This window comes from Symphalangus syndactylus, chromosome 19, assembly GCF_028878055.3.
Source record: "Symphalangus syndactylus isolate Jambi chromosome 19, NHGRI_mSymSyn1-v2.1_pri, whole genome shotgun sequence".
Taxonomy (NCBI): Eukaryota; Metazoa; Chordata; class Mammalia; order Primates; family Hylobatidae; genus Symphalangus; species Symphalangus syndactylus.
In genome coordinates this window covers 32,497,296-32,515,243 of record NC_072434.2, presented here as the reverse complement: position 1 = coordinate 32,515,243, position 17,948 = coordinate 32,497,296, and the positions used below count along the sequence as shown (strand labels likewise).

The following is a 17,948-nucleotide window of genomic DNA, read 5'->3' as shown; positions in this document are numbered from 1 at the left end:
CTTAGGCAAAGGCATCATTGCCCTGATTCGTAATAGTACAGGTAAGCTTTGCTTGTTTTATACTTTATATAAATGGAATCATAGATGTCTTTTTAAGTTTGGCTTCTTTTGTTCAATGTGATATTTCAGAGATTTATTCATATTTTAGATAGTCCATTCCTTCAAGCTTTATAAAATTCCATTGTGTAAATATAGCATGATTTTAAAATCATTTTTAATTGATGTGTATTTTATTGTAATTTGAAGAATTATAATTTTATATATTTATGAGGTAAAATTGGATGTTATTATATATGTATATAATGAAGAATGATTAATTCAAACTAATTAACATATCTACCACCTCAAATACTTATTTTTTATGGTGAGAATATTTGAAATATATTAGAAATATATTCTGTTAACAATTTTGAAACATATATTTTATTAACAAGTCAACATGCTACACTATAGATCTCAAAATCTATTTCTCCTGTCTAACTGAAACTTTGCAACATTTGATGATCACATCCTCATACCTCCCCTGACCCTCCTAGTCCCCTCTATTCACCGATGTCTGCTTCAATTATTTTGGTTGTTTTTTATGTTCTATTTTGATCAAATATATCTTAAGGGAGCCTACATTTACTAACTCTTCCTAAATCTATTTACCCTTTCGTTGTGTAATTTGTGTTATTTCCAACAACAACAACAACAGCAAAATATTTTGTTGAAGCCATCATTGTGTTTTTTCTTGTCTGGAACATGTTTTGTCACCTTCACACAGTGCTGGGATAATTCCTTTGGAACCAACTCCATTCAGGACAGCCAGTGCTCTCATTATTTACAACGGCAATGCAAATAGGGGATTCAGGCACAACTAAGAGCCAAAAATAAAGCAGTGACCTAGCAGAAAAGAATCACGAAGCAAACATATCTAACTACAAATGAAACAAATTGGACAGATAAAACTAGAATTAATAATTAATCCTTCAATGCAATTCACAGACATTTACCCATAAGAAACAACAGCAAACAGGAAACCATGACCTCCTCAAAAAGACAGAACAAAAATTGAGTGACTGACCCAAACAAGATGCTGATTTGTGAGCTCTCTGACCAAGAATTCAAAATAGCAGTTTTCAGGAAACTCAGTGATCTCCAAGAAAACATAGAAAAGCAATTCTGAAATTTATTAGAGAAATTTAACAAAGATATTAAAATAATAAAAAATCAAACAGAAATCATGGAATAGAGAAATACATTTCCTGAACTGAGTAATTCATTAGAGGGTCTCAACAGCAGAATGGACCAAGCAGAGAAAATAATCAGTGAGCTAAAAGACTGGCTATTTGAAAATACATAGTCAGGGCCAGGCATGGTGGCTCACGCCTGTAATCCCAGCACTTTGGGAGGCCGAGGTGGGTGGATCACGAGGTCAAGAAATCGAGACCATCCTGGACAACACGGTGAAACCCTGTCTCTACTAAAAATACAAAAATTAACTGGATGTGGTGGCAGATGCCTGTAGTCCCAGCTACTCAGGAAGCTGAGGCAGGAGAATCGCTTGAACCTGGGAGGTGGAGGTTTCAGTGAGCCAAGATCGCACCACTGCACTCCAGCTTGGGTGACAGAGTGAGACTTCAAAAAAAAAAAAAAAAAATAAAAAAAATTAAAAAAAGGGAAATACACAGTCAGAGGCAAACAAACAAGCAAACCAATAAAAAACATGAAAAGGAACAAAGACCACCAATAAGATACAGAAAACTACCTCAAAAGACCAAATTGAAGAATTACTGGTATTCAAAAGTGAGCTGAGCAAGATCAAGGAGTAGAAATTGTAGTCAAATAAATAATGAAAAACTTTCCAAAGCTTGAGAAATATACAGGTGTAGAACGATCTGGGAATACTAATCAGATTCAATCCCAATAAGACTACCTCGAAGGCATATAATAACCAAACTCCCAAAGATCAATGAAAAAGAGAGGATCCTAAAAGCAGCAAGAGAAAAGAAGCAAAAAGGATGAGTTCATGTCCTTTACAGGGACATGGGTGAAGCTGGAAATCATCATTTTCAGCTAACTATCATAAGATCAGAAAACCAAACACTGCATGTTCTCAATCATATGTGGGAGTTGAACAATGAGAACACATGGACACAGGGAGGGGAACATCACACATCAGGGCCTGTCGGGGGTAGGGGGCTAGGGGAGGGTTAACATTAGGAGAAATATCTAATGTTGGTGACGGGTTGATGGGTGTAGCAAACCACCATGGCCCGTGTATACCTATGTAACAAAACTGCACGTTCTGCACATGTAACCCAGAACTTAAAGTATAATTTAAAAAAAAAAAAAGAAGCAAATAACATAAAAGACATAAAAGGAGCTTCAATTTGTCTGGCAGCAAACTTCTGAATGGCATTTTCAATGTGTTCAAAGAGAAAAAAATTGCAACTCAAAAATATTGTATTAGGCAAAATCACCCTTAAAACATGAAGGAGAGATAAACTATTTCCCAAAGAAACAAAAATGGAGAGAATTTACCACCACCAGACTCATCTTAAAAGAAATGATAAAGGAAGCTCTTCAATCTGAAAGTAAAAGCACACAAATATGCCAAAAAAAAGTTTTCAAGGCATAAATCCCACTGGTAAAATTAAGTACACGGACAAACTCAGAATACTCTGTCACTTTAATTTTGGTGTGCAATTCTCTCATAACCTCATATGAAGCCCAAAAGTAAAGTCTGTCAAAAACAGTAATAGCTATAGCAACTTTTTAAGAGACAGTATAAAAATCTGTAAACAGAGGAGTTCGAGACCAGCCTGGCCAACATGGTGAAACCCTGTCTCTACTACAAACACAAAAATTAGTCAGGCATGGTGGCAGATGCCTGTAATCCCAACTACTTGGGTGGCTGAAGCAAGAGAATCGCTTGAACCCGGGAGGTGGAGGTTGCAGTGAGCTGAGATCGCACCACTGCACTCCAGCCTAGGTGACAGAGTGAGACTCCATCTCAAACAAACAAACGAAAAAAAGTAAACTGAGACAACTAGAAGTAAACATGTGGGTGAGTGGAGTTAAAGTGTGAAATTTTTTGTGTGCTTTTTGCCTTTGTTGTTTCTGTTCTTATTTTGTTATCCAAGGTAAGTTGTCATCTCGTTAGCATAAATTATTATATCTATAAGATGATTTTTGTAAGCCTCATAACTTGAGATAAATTCATGGAAAATGAAAAGAAACAAATTAAAACACACTACCAAAGAAAATCACTTAATCACAAAGAAAGACAGTAAGAAGAGAGGAAGAGACTAAAACCAACCAGAAAACAAGCTACAAAATGGCAGTAGTGTGCACTTATTTATCAATAATAACACTGAATGTAAATGGTCCCACTTCCCCAATTATAATGTGTATAGTGGCTGAATGAATAAAGAAGTAAGACCCAACTATACGTTGCCTTCAAAAACTCCACTTAACCTAGAAAGACACACATAGACTGAACGTGAAGGGGTGGAAAAAGATACTCAATGCAACTGGAAAACAAAGGAGCAGGAGTAGCTATACCTATATCAGACAAAATAGATTAAAAATCTAAGATTTAAAAAGACATAGGAGGTCAATATAAAATGATAAAGGGGTCAATTCAGCAAGAGAATATAACAATTATCAATAGTTTTATGCCCAAGGACAGAGTTTCCTATAAGTATATAAAGCACACATTAGTAGAGCTAAAAATATATATAAGGCTAATAAAATAACAGCAGGGGAATTTAACTTCCTCGTATCAGTAATGAGCATATCATCCAGACAGAAAATCAAGAAAGAAAGAGCACAGTTAAACTATGCACTAGATCTAATGGGCCCTAGATGACATTAACAAAGCATTTCACCCAACTGCTGCAGAATATACATTCTTTTCTTCAGTGCATGGAACATTCTTCAGAATAGGTCATATCTTAAGCAACAAAAAGTCTGAATAAATTAAAAATTAAAAATCTTAGCAAGTAACTTTTCTGACCACAATGGAATAAAAACCACAAATTGAAAACAAGAGGAACCTTGGAAAATACACAAACACATAGAAATTAAACATCCTACTGGACAGCTGAGTCAATTAAAAAATAAGAAGGAAATTAAAAAAAAACAAATGAAAACAAAAATACAACGAACCAAAACTTCTGAGATACAATAATATTTATATCAAGAGGGATGTTTATAGTAATAAATGCCTAAATTAAAAGAGTATAAAGACTTCAAATAACATAACAATGCACCTCAATGAACTAGAAAAGCAAGAATAAAGCAAACCCCAAATTAATAGAAGAAATAATAAAAATCACAGCAGATATGAATAAAATTGAGACTAAAAAAATACATAAGATCAACAAAAGGAAAAGCTGCATGTTTGAAAAGATATTAACAAACAGCCAGATTAAGAATAAAGGAAGAAGAGGCAAATAAATAAAACAAGAAATGAAAAAGGGAAATAAATGAAATTTATACTAGAAAAATACATAAGATCAATGGTAGAAAAAGTTGGGTTTTTGAAAAGATAATCAAAATTCACAAATCCTTGTCTAAGAAAAAAAAGAAAGACCTAATTAAATAAAATCAGAAATGAAAAAGGAGACATAACAACTGAGAACCCAGAAGCACAAAGAATCGTTAGAGACTATTGTGAACAACTACATGCCAACAAATTGGAAAACTTGGAAGAAATTAATAAATTCCTGGACACATACAACTTACCAAGATTGAACCATGAAGAAATAAAAAAAAAACTAACAAGCCAATAATCAGTATGGTGATCAAAGAGATAATACAAAGTCTTCCATCAAAATGAAGCTCAAGATCAATGGCTTCACTGCTAACTCTACCAAAATTTAAAGAAGAACCAATATCAGTTCTACCCAAACTCTCCAAAAATTTGGACGGAAGGTAATACTCCAAACTCATTATATGAGGTCAGCATTACCCTGATACTAAAACCAGACAAAAACATTACAAGAAAGCAATAAGAACACTACAGGTCAATATCACTGATGAGCAGAGATGCAAAGATCATCAACAAAACACTAGCAAACCAAATTCAACAACATATTAACATGATCTTGTGAAATTCATCCTAGGGATGCAAAGATGGTTCAACACATGCAAATCAACAAACATGATGCATCACATTAGCAGAATCAAGAAAAAAAACATATCATTATTTCAATAGATGCCAAAAAAGCACTTGATAAAATTGAACAACACTTCATGATAAAAACTCTCATCAAAATGGGTATAGAGAGAATACACTTCAAAATTATAAAGGCCATGTATGACAAACCCACAGTTAACACTGTGCTGAATGAGAAAAATAATTTTTTCTTCTGAGAAAGGCCTTTTCTTTAAGGACTGGAACAAGATAAGAATGCTTACTTTCACCACTTTCATTCAACATGACATGGGAAGTCCTCTCCAGAACAAGTAGGGAAAAGAACTAAATAAAAAGCATAAAAATTGGAAAGAAAAAGTCAAATTAGCATTGTTCGTAGACAACATAATTTCATGCCTAGAAAAAAAACTCAATAAAAACAATGTTAAAACTGATAAAAAAACATTCAGTAAAGTTGCAGGATACAAAATAAACTACAGAAATCAACAAATAATCTGAAAAATCAAGAAAGCAACCTCATTTACTATGGCTACAACTATATAAAATACCTCAAAGCAATCAAACCAAATAAAAGAAAGATCTATATAAGAAAAACTATGAAATTCTTATGAAAAAGGTACAAGAAAACACACAAATAATGTAAAGATATTTCATACGTGTGGATTGGAATAATTAATGTTGTTATAATGACAATATTACTAAAGCAATTTGCTGATTCAGCACAATCCCCATCAAGACAGTGGCATTCTTCACAGAAATAGAAAAAAAATTCTAAAATATATGCAAAACAACAAAAGATACACAAATAACTAAAGTAATCATGAGCAAAAAAGAGCAAAGCTAGAATCATCACACCACCTGACTTCAAATTTACTACAAAGCTATCGCAATCAAAACAGCATAGTACTGGTATAAAAGCAGACACATAGACCAATGGAATAGAATAGAGAACCAGATATATATCCACACATTTACAGCCAACTCAACTTTGACAAAGACTACACATAAGTTGGGGAAAAGAAAATCTTTTAAATAAATATTGCTGGAAAAAATGGATAATTTTATGCAGAAAATATCTAGACCCCTATCACCATAAACAAAAATCATATAAATTATAGACTTAAATCTAAAACTTAAAAATATAAAACTAAAAACGAAGTTATTTAGGAAACACTACAGGACATTGGTCTGGGCAAAGATTTTTTTGTTTGTAAAACTTCAACATTACAGGCAACTAAAGCAAAAAATAGACAAATGGAATTATATCAAGCTAAAAAGCCTCTGTACAGTAAACAATCAGCAAAGTGAAGAGATAACCCACAGAGTGGGTGAAAATATTTACAAACCATTCATCTGTCCAGGGATTAATAACCAGAATATGTAAGGAGCTCAAACAACTCAATAACCAAAACAAAATACTAAAAACAAAAACTAATAATCCAATTAAAGACTGGGCAGAATATCTGAATACGTATTTCTCATAAGAAGACATAAAGATGGCAAACAGGTATATGAAATAATGCTCAACATCACTAATTATCAGAGAAATGCAAGTCAAAACTACAATTTAAAATGGGTTGTATCAAAAGACAGGCAATAACGTGCTGGTGAGGATGTAGAGAAAGGGGAACCCTTCTACACTGTTGGTGGAAATATAAATTGGTAGAGCCACTAAGGAGAACTCTATGGAGTTTCCTCAAAAACCTAAAGTAGAACTACCATATTATTAATCTCACTACTGATTATATATACAAAATAAAGGAAATCAGTATATTGAATATATATCTGCACTCCCTTATTTATTGCAGCACTATTCCCAATAACCAAATACTGATTCAATTTAACTGCCCATCAGTGGATGAATAGATTAAGAGAATGTGGTATATATACACAATGGAATATTATTCAGCCATAAAATAGAATGAAATCTTGTCATTTTCAACAACACGGATAGAACAAGAGGCCTTTATATTAAGTGAAATAAGTCAATCACAGAAAGATAAATGTTCTAACCCACATGTTCCCACTCATATGTGGAAGCTAAAAAAAGTAGATCTCATGAAGATAGAGAGTAGAATGGTGGTTTCCTGAGGCCAGGAAGGGTAGTGGGGGCTGGGAAGAAATGCAGGGGAAAATAAAAGAATATAAATGTATTTATTATGTGTGCTTAAAAATGGCAAAGATAGTAAATTTTATATGTATGTTTTAATTAAGTAAAAATAAAACAATCATAACAAAACTCACAAAACACTATAAAATTAAAATTTAGATAATTTCATTGTAAAAATAAGTAAAGTGAAAATAAGCACTAATGAGAATCATGTTGAAGAAGGTATAGAACAAATGCTGTCTTCATTTTGCTGCACAAGAGAAACAGCAGCCACTAGAAAAGTAGAGAAAGACCTCAGAGGTATCAGATGATAACTTAAAAATTCTTGTCCTGAGAAAAGCAAGAACTTCATTTATTAAGTGACTAATACATCCACTTAGGATCAAGCTAAACCCTAATGCCAGCAGTACGTAGCAATATACAAAGCACCAGTTAATAACCAGTAATAAAAGCAATGAAAATGTCCATTTGAAAGAATAAAAAAAATGAAGATCTTTTCAACTACGTAATAGTTTCTTGCAAAATGACAAATTAGCCATTTCGATATATTTTTGTCAATATTTAAAAGTGTTATATTAAGATACATGTCTTACCTGATTCCTCAAAGTCACCGTTGTAAGCTTTCCAGGTTTCAGTTATTCGAAGAAGATTCTCTTCCATGGCTTGAATGTCCATGGAGGGGCAGTTGCATTCTGGAAATTTGGGACCACAGTGACACCAGCAGTCATTTTCCTTGCAGATAAACTCTCCCTCTGAATTGCAAGCAATGTAGCTCAAAGCTGCTTGTACAAAACGTTCCTGAAGATAGTCTGGGAGAAGTACTTGAAGCCCTTGAAGAACAAACAAAGAAATTAAACAAATTTACATTGCTAAAGAAAAAATTAAAATACTTATTTATAATATTCAATCAAAACCGTAAATAATTTAGTATATTAAATTTTGAATTATGTATTTTTAAACTATCAGAAAAATATCTAAGTCTATATGCTGCAAATATTTATAACTATTTCAACATATTCTAACTCCATGAATATTAAACTCCAGAAATAGAGATGATTAATCATGGAGATGATTGAAAACTCAGACTATTTGATGTAATTTATCACAATATTTGGTTATTTTTACATAATATAGATGGAGCCTATCTTTCTAAACCTTTGAAAATACACATATGCATTTATTTTCTACCAGTTGATTTCAAATGGTTTTCAATATTTTCATTTTGCTTGCAGACTACCAGCCCACATCAATGTAAATGTCATATAATGGGCTGTGCCATTGGTAAAATACATATTGAATGTTGATGGTAAGGCTTATCTCATGCCATTAACAACATATAAGTTGTATAATTCTATTTTTCAAGAGTGAGTACTAAAAATGACTACAGGAATCAGATGGACTGATTTAGTTATTTCACAGCTTATTTTTTTGCCATGTGTGGACAGCCCTAGCGATATAACTCATTAATTTTCTAGAAACATGTTTAGTAAAGTTGCTATCTCTTAAAAAAATATCCAAAATATTGTAAAACTAAGATTTGGGCTTTTCTCAGGGTGTAGCATTTATTACGATATTTCAAAAACGTAGTTTTTCAGTATTTCTGACTACTTAAGAAAACTTAGATACTAGATATTTAAACAAATAAGTAGGTAAAAATAAATACAAAGCTAAGGAAAAATCTGGTAATAGCAAATTGTTACTTACCAGAAAATTGAATTTTTATAATTTTACATGTTTTCAGTTTAACAAAAAAATCAATTTTGACCCTTTATTATCTTAGAGGTTGATTTAATAAAAATAATTGATAAACATTTAGAAAAAAATTAATTTACAAATATGTTGACAAATTGCAAAATTTCCTTTGCAAATTGTTGGAAAAACTACTCTTAGAACTTATATATTCGATTTTGTATTAATTTTCATTTCACCTGGAATAAATATTTATTGAACAGTCTCATTTTGAAGAAAATTGCTAGGTAAGATACAAATATGAAGGTGACTGTGAAATTTATTTGTCACAGAGATATTTGCAGTATATTTAAGAAAAATAGGTCACACGCGGTGGCTCACGCCTGTAATCCCAGCACTTTGAGAGGCCGAGGTGGGCGGATCACGAGGTCAGGAGATCGAGACCATCCTGGCTAACACAGTGAAACCCTGTCTTTACTAAAAATACAAAAATTAGCCGGGCGAGGTGGCGGGCTCCTGTAGTCCCTGCTACTCGGGAGGCTGAGGCAGGAGAATGGTGTGAACCCTGAGGGGCGGAGCCTGCAGTGAGCGGAGATCGCGCCACTGCACTCCAGCCTGGGCGACAGCGAGACTCTGTCTCAAAAAAAAAAAAAAAAAAAAAAAAGAAAAAGAAAAAGAAAAGATGCAACTATATAAGATACATGTGATTCAATAAATATAATTAATTGGCTAAGCAATTTATTAAGTTCACAAAAGTAAAAAAACGTTTTTATTAAAAAGTTAGGCATTGAACATTATTTGACAGATGTATAGTTTTCAATATTGAGTGACTGTGCCAAAGAGTGATACATTTACAGCATCACACACGGATAAAAAGCTGGGTTATATATTAATATATTTTGGAAATGAAAGTAGTAATATTGTTTCATTGCACATGGGCTATAAGAATACAATGAAAGATGTGCTTACACACAAAATGAGGAGTCATGTTGTTGGGATTCCTATATCGGGGAATACAGAATTAATTCATTTAGATTTAAATTAATTTTACCATGTGGGATACTAAGAGTGGTACCTATTTGGAAGTAGAAGATAAAGAAATATATTAGAGTTGACTAATTTTTAAGATTAGATTTAAGATCTTTAAGAAGACTGAAAATATCCAAACTAGGGAAAGCAATTAAGGTAATAGAGGAATAGTGAGAATCTGCTAGATAGTACTGTATTTGATCTAAGGCAAGTAAAAAGTGTTAAAATACTTAGAGGCATAAAATGATACATTCAGAAATTTACTTGTCTAGTCCTATGGTTTACGAAATTACTGCACATTCCAGATACACCTAGTGATTTTTTTTTTTTCTGAAAACTTAAAGTGCTAAAAACAATTTGAATAATTCAGAGTCTTTGCTCCAGGAACTCAGGAATCAGTATATATTTATTAAAAGACCTAAGGTAACAGTAATTGAGTGTGGACTAGATACTTGTAAACTATTTATCCATTTTAATCTTAAATTCACACACACAAAAATCAAAGAATTCATGTACCATTTTCATAGTCATAAAGCACATCATTGCATTACAACTTTGAATCTGTGAGATGGTAGTGCTTTCAGAGAAACAGAGAAGGCAGGAGAAGTAATTTGGGGAGGAATGGTTGGTAGCAAGAAATGGTGAGTTCCGTTTTAGAAACACAAATATTCCTGCTATGATGATACATACATACACTGCTAAAAGAAGGAAACTCACATTCTGTAAAACCATTCTAAAATTAAAGAGTTTTGAGAAAAGAGGTTTAGGGATGCAGCGCTCAAAACACTTGAATTTTATAACCAGACCACCAATAAGAACTAGTTGGTTCCTAGAGAGATAGCTTGGCCTGCTCTGACAAACAACTCAATGTGGTTGAGGGCTGGCCACGGAATTTTCTTTTTTTTTTCTGCGATGTACAAAAACACGAAAGCAGGAATACTGACAGCACTATATTTAGAGCAGGTCTACCTGGTGCTGGAATAATGCTTAACAAAGCTTAATTTTGAGCCTATGGGCTTCCTGTAAAAGCCAGGATGTGAGGGCACCTGCTACAAGCTGAGAACCACAGAGTAAAATGTGAATGTTTCCGGTGTGAAAGGACTAGTTTGTTTTCAACCCACCTTCTCATTGGAACCAACTAGGAAATCTAGGTAAAGTATTAAAAATAATCTGTCCGAAGAGATAACAAGGACAAAAATGAAGTGAGAATTTCTGGGGTTAACCTGGAAATAAGGTAATCCTACAGGCAGAGTGAGCCCAATATTGGGTTATATGGTTTGGCTCTGTGTCCCCAATAAAATCTCAACTTGAATTGTAATAATCCCCACGTGTCGTGGGAGGGACCCAGTGGGAGGTAATAGAATCATAGAGGAAGGTTTTCTCATGATAGTGAATAAGTCTCAGAAGATCTGATGGTTTTATAAATGGGACCTCCCCTGCACAAACTCTCTCTTGCCTGCCACCATATAAGATGTGACTTTGCTCCTCCTTGCCTCTGTCATGATTGTGAGGCATCCTCAGCCATGTGGAACTGGGAGTCAATTAAACCTATTTTCTTTATAAATTACCCAGTCTCAAGTATGTCTTTACTAGCAGCATAAGAACAGACTAATAAGTTGGGCATATCTTTTCTATTAGAGTTCTGCCCAGAACAAAGTACAAACTGACATTTATACCAACAATGACAGAGATAGTAACTTCCTCAGGATTTAGTTACTAGATGAGCTACATACCCAGAGTAAAGAAAAACAACACAAAGCACACACACACACACACACACACACACCACTAGCTTTCACCAGATCTGAAGTATAGTTCCAATTGGCATATTTCAAAATTAATTAAAATAGCATTGAAACTAAATATTCTCTGAAGGAAAATGCACCATCAATAATTTTAAAACATTTTTATAAGTTTTCATTCAAAACAGAATTCAATAATATATGATGCACATATAAAAAGACATTGGATGATATAGAGGCTGTCAAACAAGAATGATAAATTACTTTCAATCACATGATCAAAAATTTAATAACAAAACAGACAATATGGCAAGGAACCAGAAATTATAAAGAAAAATCAAGTGGCTATTTTACAAATAAAAATGCATAATTTGAAATTAAGAACCAATGGATAGCTTTAACAGCAGCATAGACATTTAAGAGATAATTAGGGTACTGAAATATTGCAGAAGAATATGTTTAAAAGGAATAAAAGGGCAAAAAGATATAAAATACAGAAAATAGCATAAAAGATTTGTGTTATGATGGAAAGGCCTAAACCACATTTAAATATAATCCAGAATGAGAGGAAAGAAAGGAAATAAATTATATTTGTTAAACAAATATAAAATAATATTAGAAAATTGATGAGGAACATAAAAAATTGTAAATTAATTTGCAGCACATCACCATATGTTACGGCAAGACAAATAGCTAAGTAAAAATGACCAGCTGGTCAATGTTCGTCAATGCTATTTTGCTCATGAACTACCTTAAATAGTTTTGAAAACATAAGCACTACTTTGGACATGAGTAAGCTCCTGTTTAAAATTTTCATTACACATAAAAGAGGCCCAAAGCTGGTAAACTGTGGTATTATTAATATGTATATTTTACAATAAAAATATTACTCTGCCTCTATATATGTACAAATGAAATATAATTCCTATTGATTTGGTAACTAATACATCTTTTAAAAATAAAATTTGAACAAGATATACAAATATAAAAATAAAATATGTATATATGTATGTATAGTGTGTGTATAGATATATAAGTTTGTGTGAATTACGAGTTTTTTAGTAATGACCTTCTTTTTCACACATCTACTCAAGTGGAAAAATAATTGTTCCTGAGATAAAATTCTTCACACACTCACGCACACACATGCACACACACATCTCTTTCTTCCAAGTCATTATTTCATTCTACTATCCCTAAATATTTTTATTCAAATATAATATATTTTATTAATCAATGTGTTTTCTTAATCATAGTCATACTTATCTTCTATAAAAGTAAATAGCTTGAAATGTATATATGTATACATATATTTACTGAAAATTTAAATAATATGAAATATATAGTATAATGTATGCTATATATGATTTCTTGATAATAATTTTAAAAATATTTCTGACAAATTATAACTATCATATGTAATGTGCAATTTAATAGAAGTACACTTATTATAAGTATGAAGCAATTTTTTAAAGCAAATATAATCAGCTTTTTGAAAACACATGGCTTGAAGGACTGAATGGTACTTTTTTTGGCTAGAGTGACCCTTCCTTCAGCATAAATTATTATCCGTCTTCATTTTGATGTATGTAAGCACTGAGAACATGTGTTTCAATAAATTAATAAATAGGAACAAAAATAGTTTTTTGAAGCAGCATCATTCAATTTTTATTATAAGCCAAACACTTATGAACCATCATTAAAAATTACATTTAATCATCCACCTTAATATAGCCTTGTCCTGTGTCAAATTCATTTAAATAAAATATTGGGAACTAACTAATATGGAAAAGTGCTTGTAATTCAGCCCTTTAAATTATTCATTTTCTCAAGGTCTGCAAATTTTACCAAAAAATTACTACCAAAACTTAATAAATGACTTTTAATTATTCTGGTTATACTTTCACTCAGAGGCACCTTGTTTGATGTGTTATACTCATAAGGGGTTGAAAAAAGTTGAAGTATTATTTCAATATGAATTTGCCAATATTTTCTTATAACTACTTTTTATTATCTACCTTAAATGTATTTTCATCAATAAATTGAAGTTGTAGCTATGGCTCTTCTAATTTTTGAAAAACGCCTGCTCTGTAATCTTATCAGCAAAATGAGATCTCAAAGTCCATCTTTTATATCTCTCATGTTTTAAAATACTGATTCATATACCGATGGTTAAATCGTAGAGTTCTGTTCTGAATTAGTTGTCTAATCCAGTTGACTTCAACAATTATTGGTGCTTTATTTGCTTTGCTTAGATACAATTCCACCTCAGGAACAATTTTTCTTTTTCTACTGAAAGAGGAGGGTTTCAGAAGTTCTTTATTAAAAAACTGTGATAATTTCAGGATTTTCTCAACAATATATCTAAATGATATTGGGCCATTCTGATTCTAAAACTTCACCTTGTACTTAGAAAGAAAACACAACACAGAAGCAACTATCTATATCTATTTATCTATCATCTATATCTATATCCATCCATTTGTCAGACCAAATATCTAACTAGCTAACCCCAAAAGACATGAAGATCTCTGTTGTTACCTTAGTAAAATATTCTTCAGTGATTCCAGTGTTTTCAATTGTCACATACGGTGACCCAGAAATATCTATACCCTTCAAAGGAATGCACCATGGTAACATTGATGCAGAATTAACAAATTGTTCGCATTACTTTATAAGGTAGATGAGGGCTAGTACAAAAGGAGAGGTTTAAGAGTGAGCCAACATTATACTTGGATTTTAAATACCAATTAAATTTAAGAAAATGTGCATGAAATATTGAGGGTCTTGAAATTGACTTCCTAATAGTATTTTCAGAAACGATTTTGTACCAATAGGTGTATAAATAAAGTTGTAATAGACAATTAAAAATATAGACATGGAAAACAGGAAAAAAGTGAAAGAGATGGAGGTTTCTGAGTTACTCACATTAGTTGAAGAGAATAGAAATAATTATACAAAAGAGAAATGTTGCTTCATTTATTCCTTGTGTTAATTATTTTTCCAGACAGATAGGGGACTGAACGATTTTAAAAATAATTTAATACTTTGAAAACTGAACACAGTAATTCAGACACAAATCAATAAATCTTGTTAGTAAATAATTTTTATAATAAACTGATTGAAGTAGTCATACGAATTGGTATAAACGTGCTGTCATTTTTATTGCAATTCATATTCTCGTGGAAGGTTAATCTATACATTAAAAAGGAGTAAGCAGTAGAGAATTGCAAGAAACATTGGTGGACAACATTTTTATTTCAATTAGAGAAAATGTTTAATAAATGTAAATCTATAATTGATATTGATAAATTGGATAACATTTAAATTGTTAAATGTTATTTAAATGTTAAATAATGTTAAATGTTAAATAATAATAATGTTAAATGTTAAATGTTAAATAATGTTAAATGTTAATTAAATTGTTAAATGTTATTGTTAAATAACATTTAAGTTGTAATAGACAATTAAAAATATAGACACGGAAAACAGGAAAAAAGTGAAAGAGATGGAGGTTTCTGAGTTACTCACATTAGTTGAAGAAAATAGAAATAATTATACAAAAGAGAAATGTTGCTTCATTTATTCCTTGTGTTAATTATTTTTCCAGACAGATAGGGGACTGAACGATTTTAAAAATAATTTGATACTTTGAAAACTGAACACAGTAATTCAGACACAAATCAATAAATCTTGTTAGTAAATAATTTTTATAATAAACTGATTGAAGTAGTCATACGAATTGGTATAAACGTGCTGTCATTTTTATTGCAATTCATATTCTCGTGGAAGGTTAATCTATACATTAAAAAGGAGTAAGCAGTAGAGAATTGCAAGAAACATTGGTGGACAACATTTTTATTTCAATTAGAGAAAATGTTTAATAAATGTAAATCTATAATTGATATTGATAAATTGGATAACATTTAAATTGTTAAAGTATTTAAGAACTTTGTACTTTTAATACAACTCAAAATAAAAGGCATTCATTCACTATTTAGGATAAGTTTAAACAATTCAATGCTGTTACATTTTTCTTTTAATTAATTGATTTTTTAAAAAATTTTTTAGAGACAGGGTCTCACTGTCACCCAGGCTAGAGTAACATGATGTGCAGTGTCACGTGGACAGTGATGTGCAGTGTGGACAGTGATGTCCAGGCTGGAGTGACAGTGGAGTGAGGTGATGTGGTCATAGCTCACTGCAACCTTGAACTCTTAGGTGCAGCAATCCTCCTGCCTCAGCCTCCCGAGTAGCTGGGACTGCAGGCCTGCAACCCCAACACCCAGCTAATTTTTTTAGGTCTCACTATGTTGCCCAGGCTGGTCTTGAACTCCTGGCTTCAAGTGATCTTCCTGCCTCAGCCTCCCAAAGGGTTAGGATTGCAAGCATAAGCCACCACGTGGGGACACTGATACATTTTTCAAGATTGCAAAGTTAAGGGAAAAAGTGGTACAATTTCTGAAACTTTCAAGCATTTTTATGTAAAATTGAATAATGTAAATATTCAGCTCTAACTTATGCAATTTAAAAAGGCATACTAGAGAATAACAACTCAAAATTACCTCTTTGATCAGTCAACTTAATTTTGACAGAAAGTGTCATCACAAAGACTTTTCTGAACTTGTTCAACCAGTGGTGTTTAAACATGTGTATTCATGTTCCTGCCTATAAGAATGAGCATGTATGCGTACTTATTGTATTTTTAAAAGTTCTTATGAATAAAATACTCTCTATTGAATATCTAAAATATGTAGTAATAGAAAATAGCAAATTATTTTTATAAAATATATCTTTAAAATGGAAATCATATGAACATAAATATTTTGTTAATATATGCTTACGTACATTTCTATTCACCAGAAGAAAAATACAGTCTTGACTGCCACATTAGGATATATATAAAATGTCAACAGTTCATTTTACACCATGCATAAATATGGTTACAACTTTCACAAGAATCTTTAAGTAAAAAGTCAAAGCTCAGGCAAGCATATGAAGAAACTGCTATATAATGACACAATGATTACTATACGTAAGATAAATATTATTAGGACAGATTTTCAATTGCTATATCTTAGTTAATTTGAGAAGAAAAGAAAATTTTGATATTTTATTCATATGGTCTAGAATTTCATGTTTTCTTGTATCAGTTAAATTATGAAATTAGCCTTTAATAAGAGTGTTTAATAGCCTGTATGTATATACAGTTTACTTTAAAAAATGGAAAAGAAATCACGACTGGATAATTGCTATCCAGGCTTGTAGAGAGTTAATGAAATTTTACCTACATACCTTGCAACTGAATCTTATTTTCAGGACTCTGAACCAGAACAGAACTGACAGAATCTAGGTTGTCATAGTTACTGCAGCCAAGAGGACCAGTCCGTGTTTCTGTTACCTGGCAAACAAAACATCAACTTTATTATCTAAATCAGACTTTACAATGTCCTTTTGATTCATTGTAGTTGCCACACACTAATATTATACGTTTGACAGTAAATATCACTGAAAGGTCCAGGATCTCATACACACCAGCAATACACACACCTAAACATAGCGGAAAGCAGTAACTCCCTTTGTCTTTAACTCATTTTCTTTCCTTTGGTTGGGCATAAATATCCCAGGAAAATAATGCATGCCATCTTTGTTCAAAAGCATAACTCATAAAGTCACTGATTTCACCCAAGATATAAAAAAGGCCCACTCCTTATGGAAGACAGTGAGTTCTGACTTATATGAGAATTGTTTGTGTTTGTTTTTACTCAATAAATCAGAGCCATCTGCCAGGCTACTCTCTCAAAACTGATTTTATTATTTTCTTTTACTTAAGAATCTATATTTTTCCCACTTTTATGTTGGCATGTAATTCTAAACTTTCCGTTTGCCTTCCATCTGGCCCAGTTCTTTCCAATACACCGGTATCTCCCTGCTCAGTTTGACATTCATTCTATGCCTTTGCTTATACAACATCCTCCACTCCCACCCCACTTGGATTAGAAATTTCTCCTTTCTCAACTTTGACTAATCAGTTTTATCTATCCTCAAAATTAAGCTCATGTTCAAACATTTACACAAAGTATTCCTTGATGATTTCTACCTGTGTTATTTTACCATTTCCATCCAATTTTGGTTTGCAGCACACAGATTTAGTACTTAAATATGTAATCTCATATGTGGACTGTTTTTTTCATGGATGTCTTGGGATGGATAGTATTAGGAGATGAGGAGA

General features: G+C 32.1%; 1 protein-coding gene across 6 annotated transcripts in view; it reads right to left on the bottom strand.

Annotated features, from left to right (window-relative positions):
* BRINP3 (BMP/retinoic acid inducible neural specific 3) overlaps positions 1 to 17,948 on the bottom strand; it is a 378,045-nt gene that overhangs the window by 122,619 nt on the left and 237,478 nt on the right. For all 6 annotated transcript variants that reach the window (XM_055233832.2, XM_063613754.1, XM_055233830.2 and 3 more), the window contains 2 exons: positions 17,012 to 17,117; positions 7,850 to 8,086 (listed from right to left, as the gene is read on the bottom strand). In XM_055233832.2, coding sequence (XP_055089807.1) covers positions 7,850 to 8,086; positions 17,012 to 17,117 — 343 coding nt within the window. The remainder of the gene's footprint in view (positions 1 to 7,849; positions 8,087 to 17,011; positions 17,118 to 17,948) is intronic.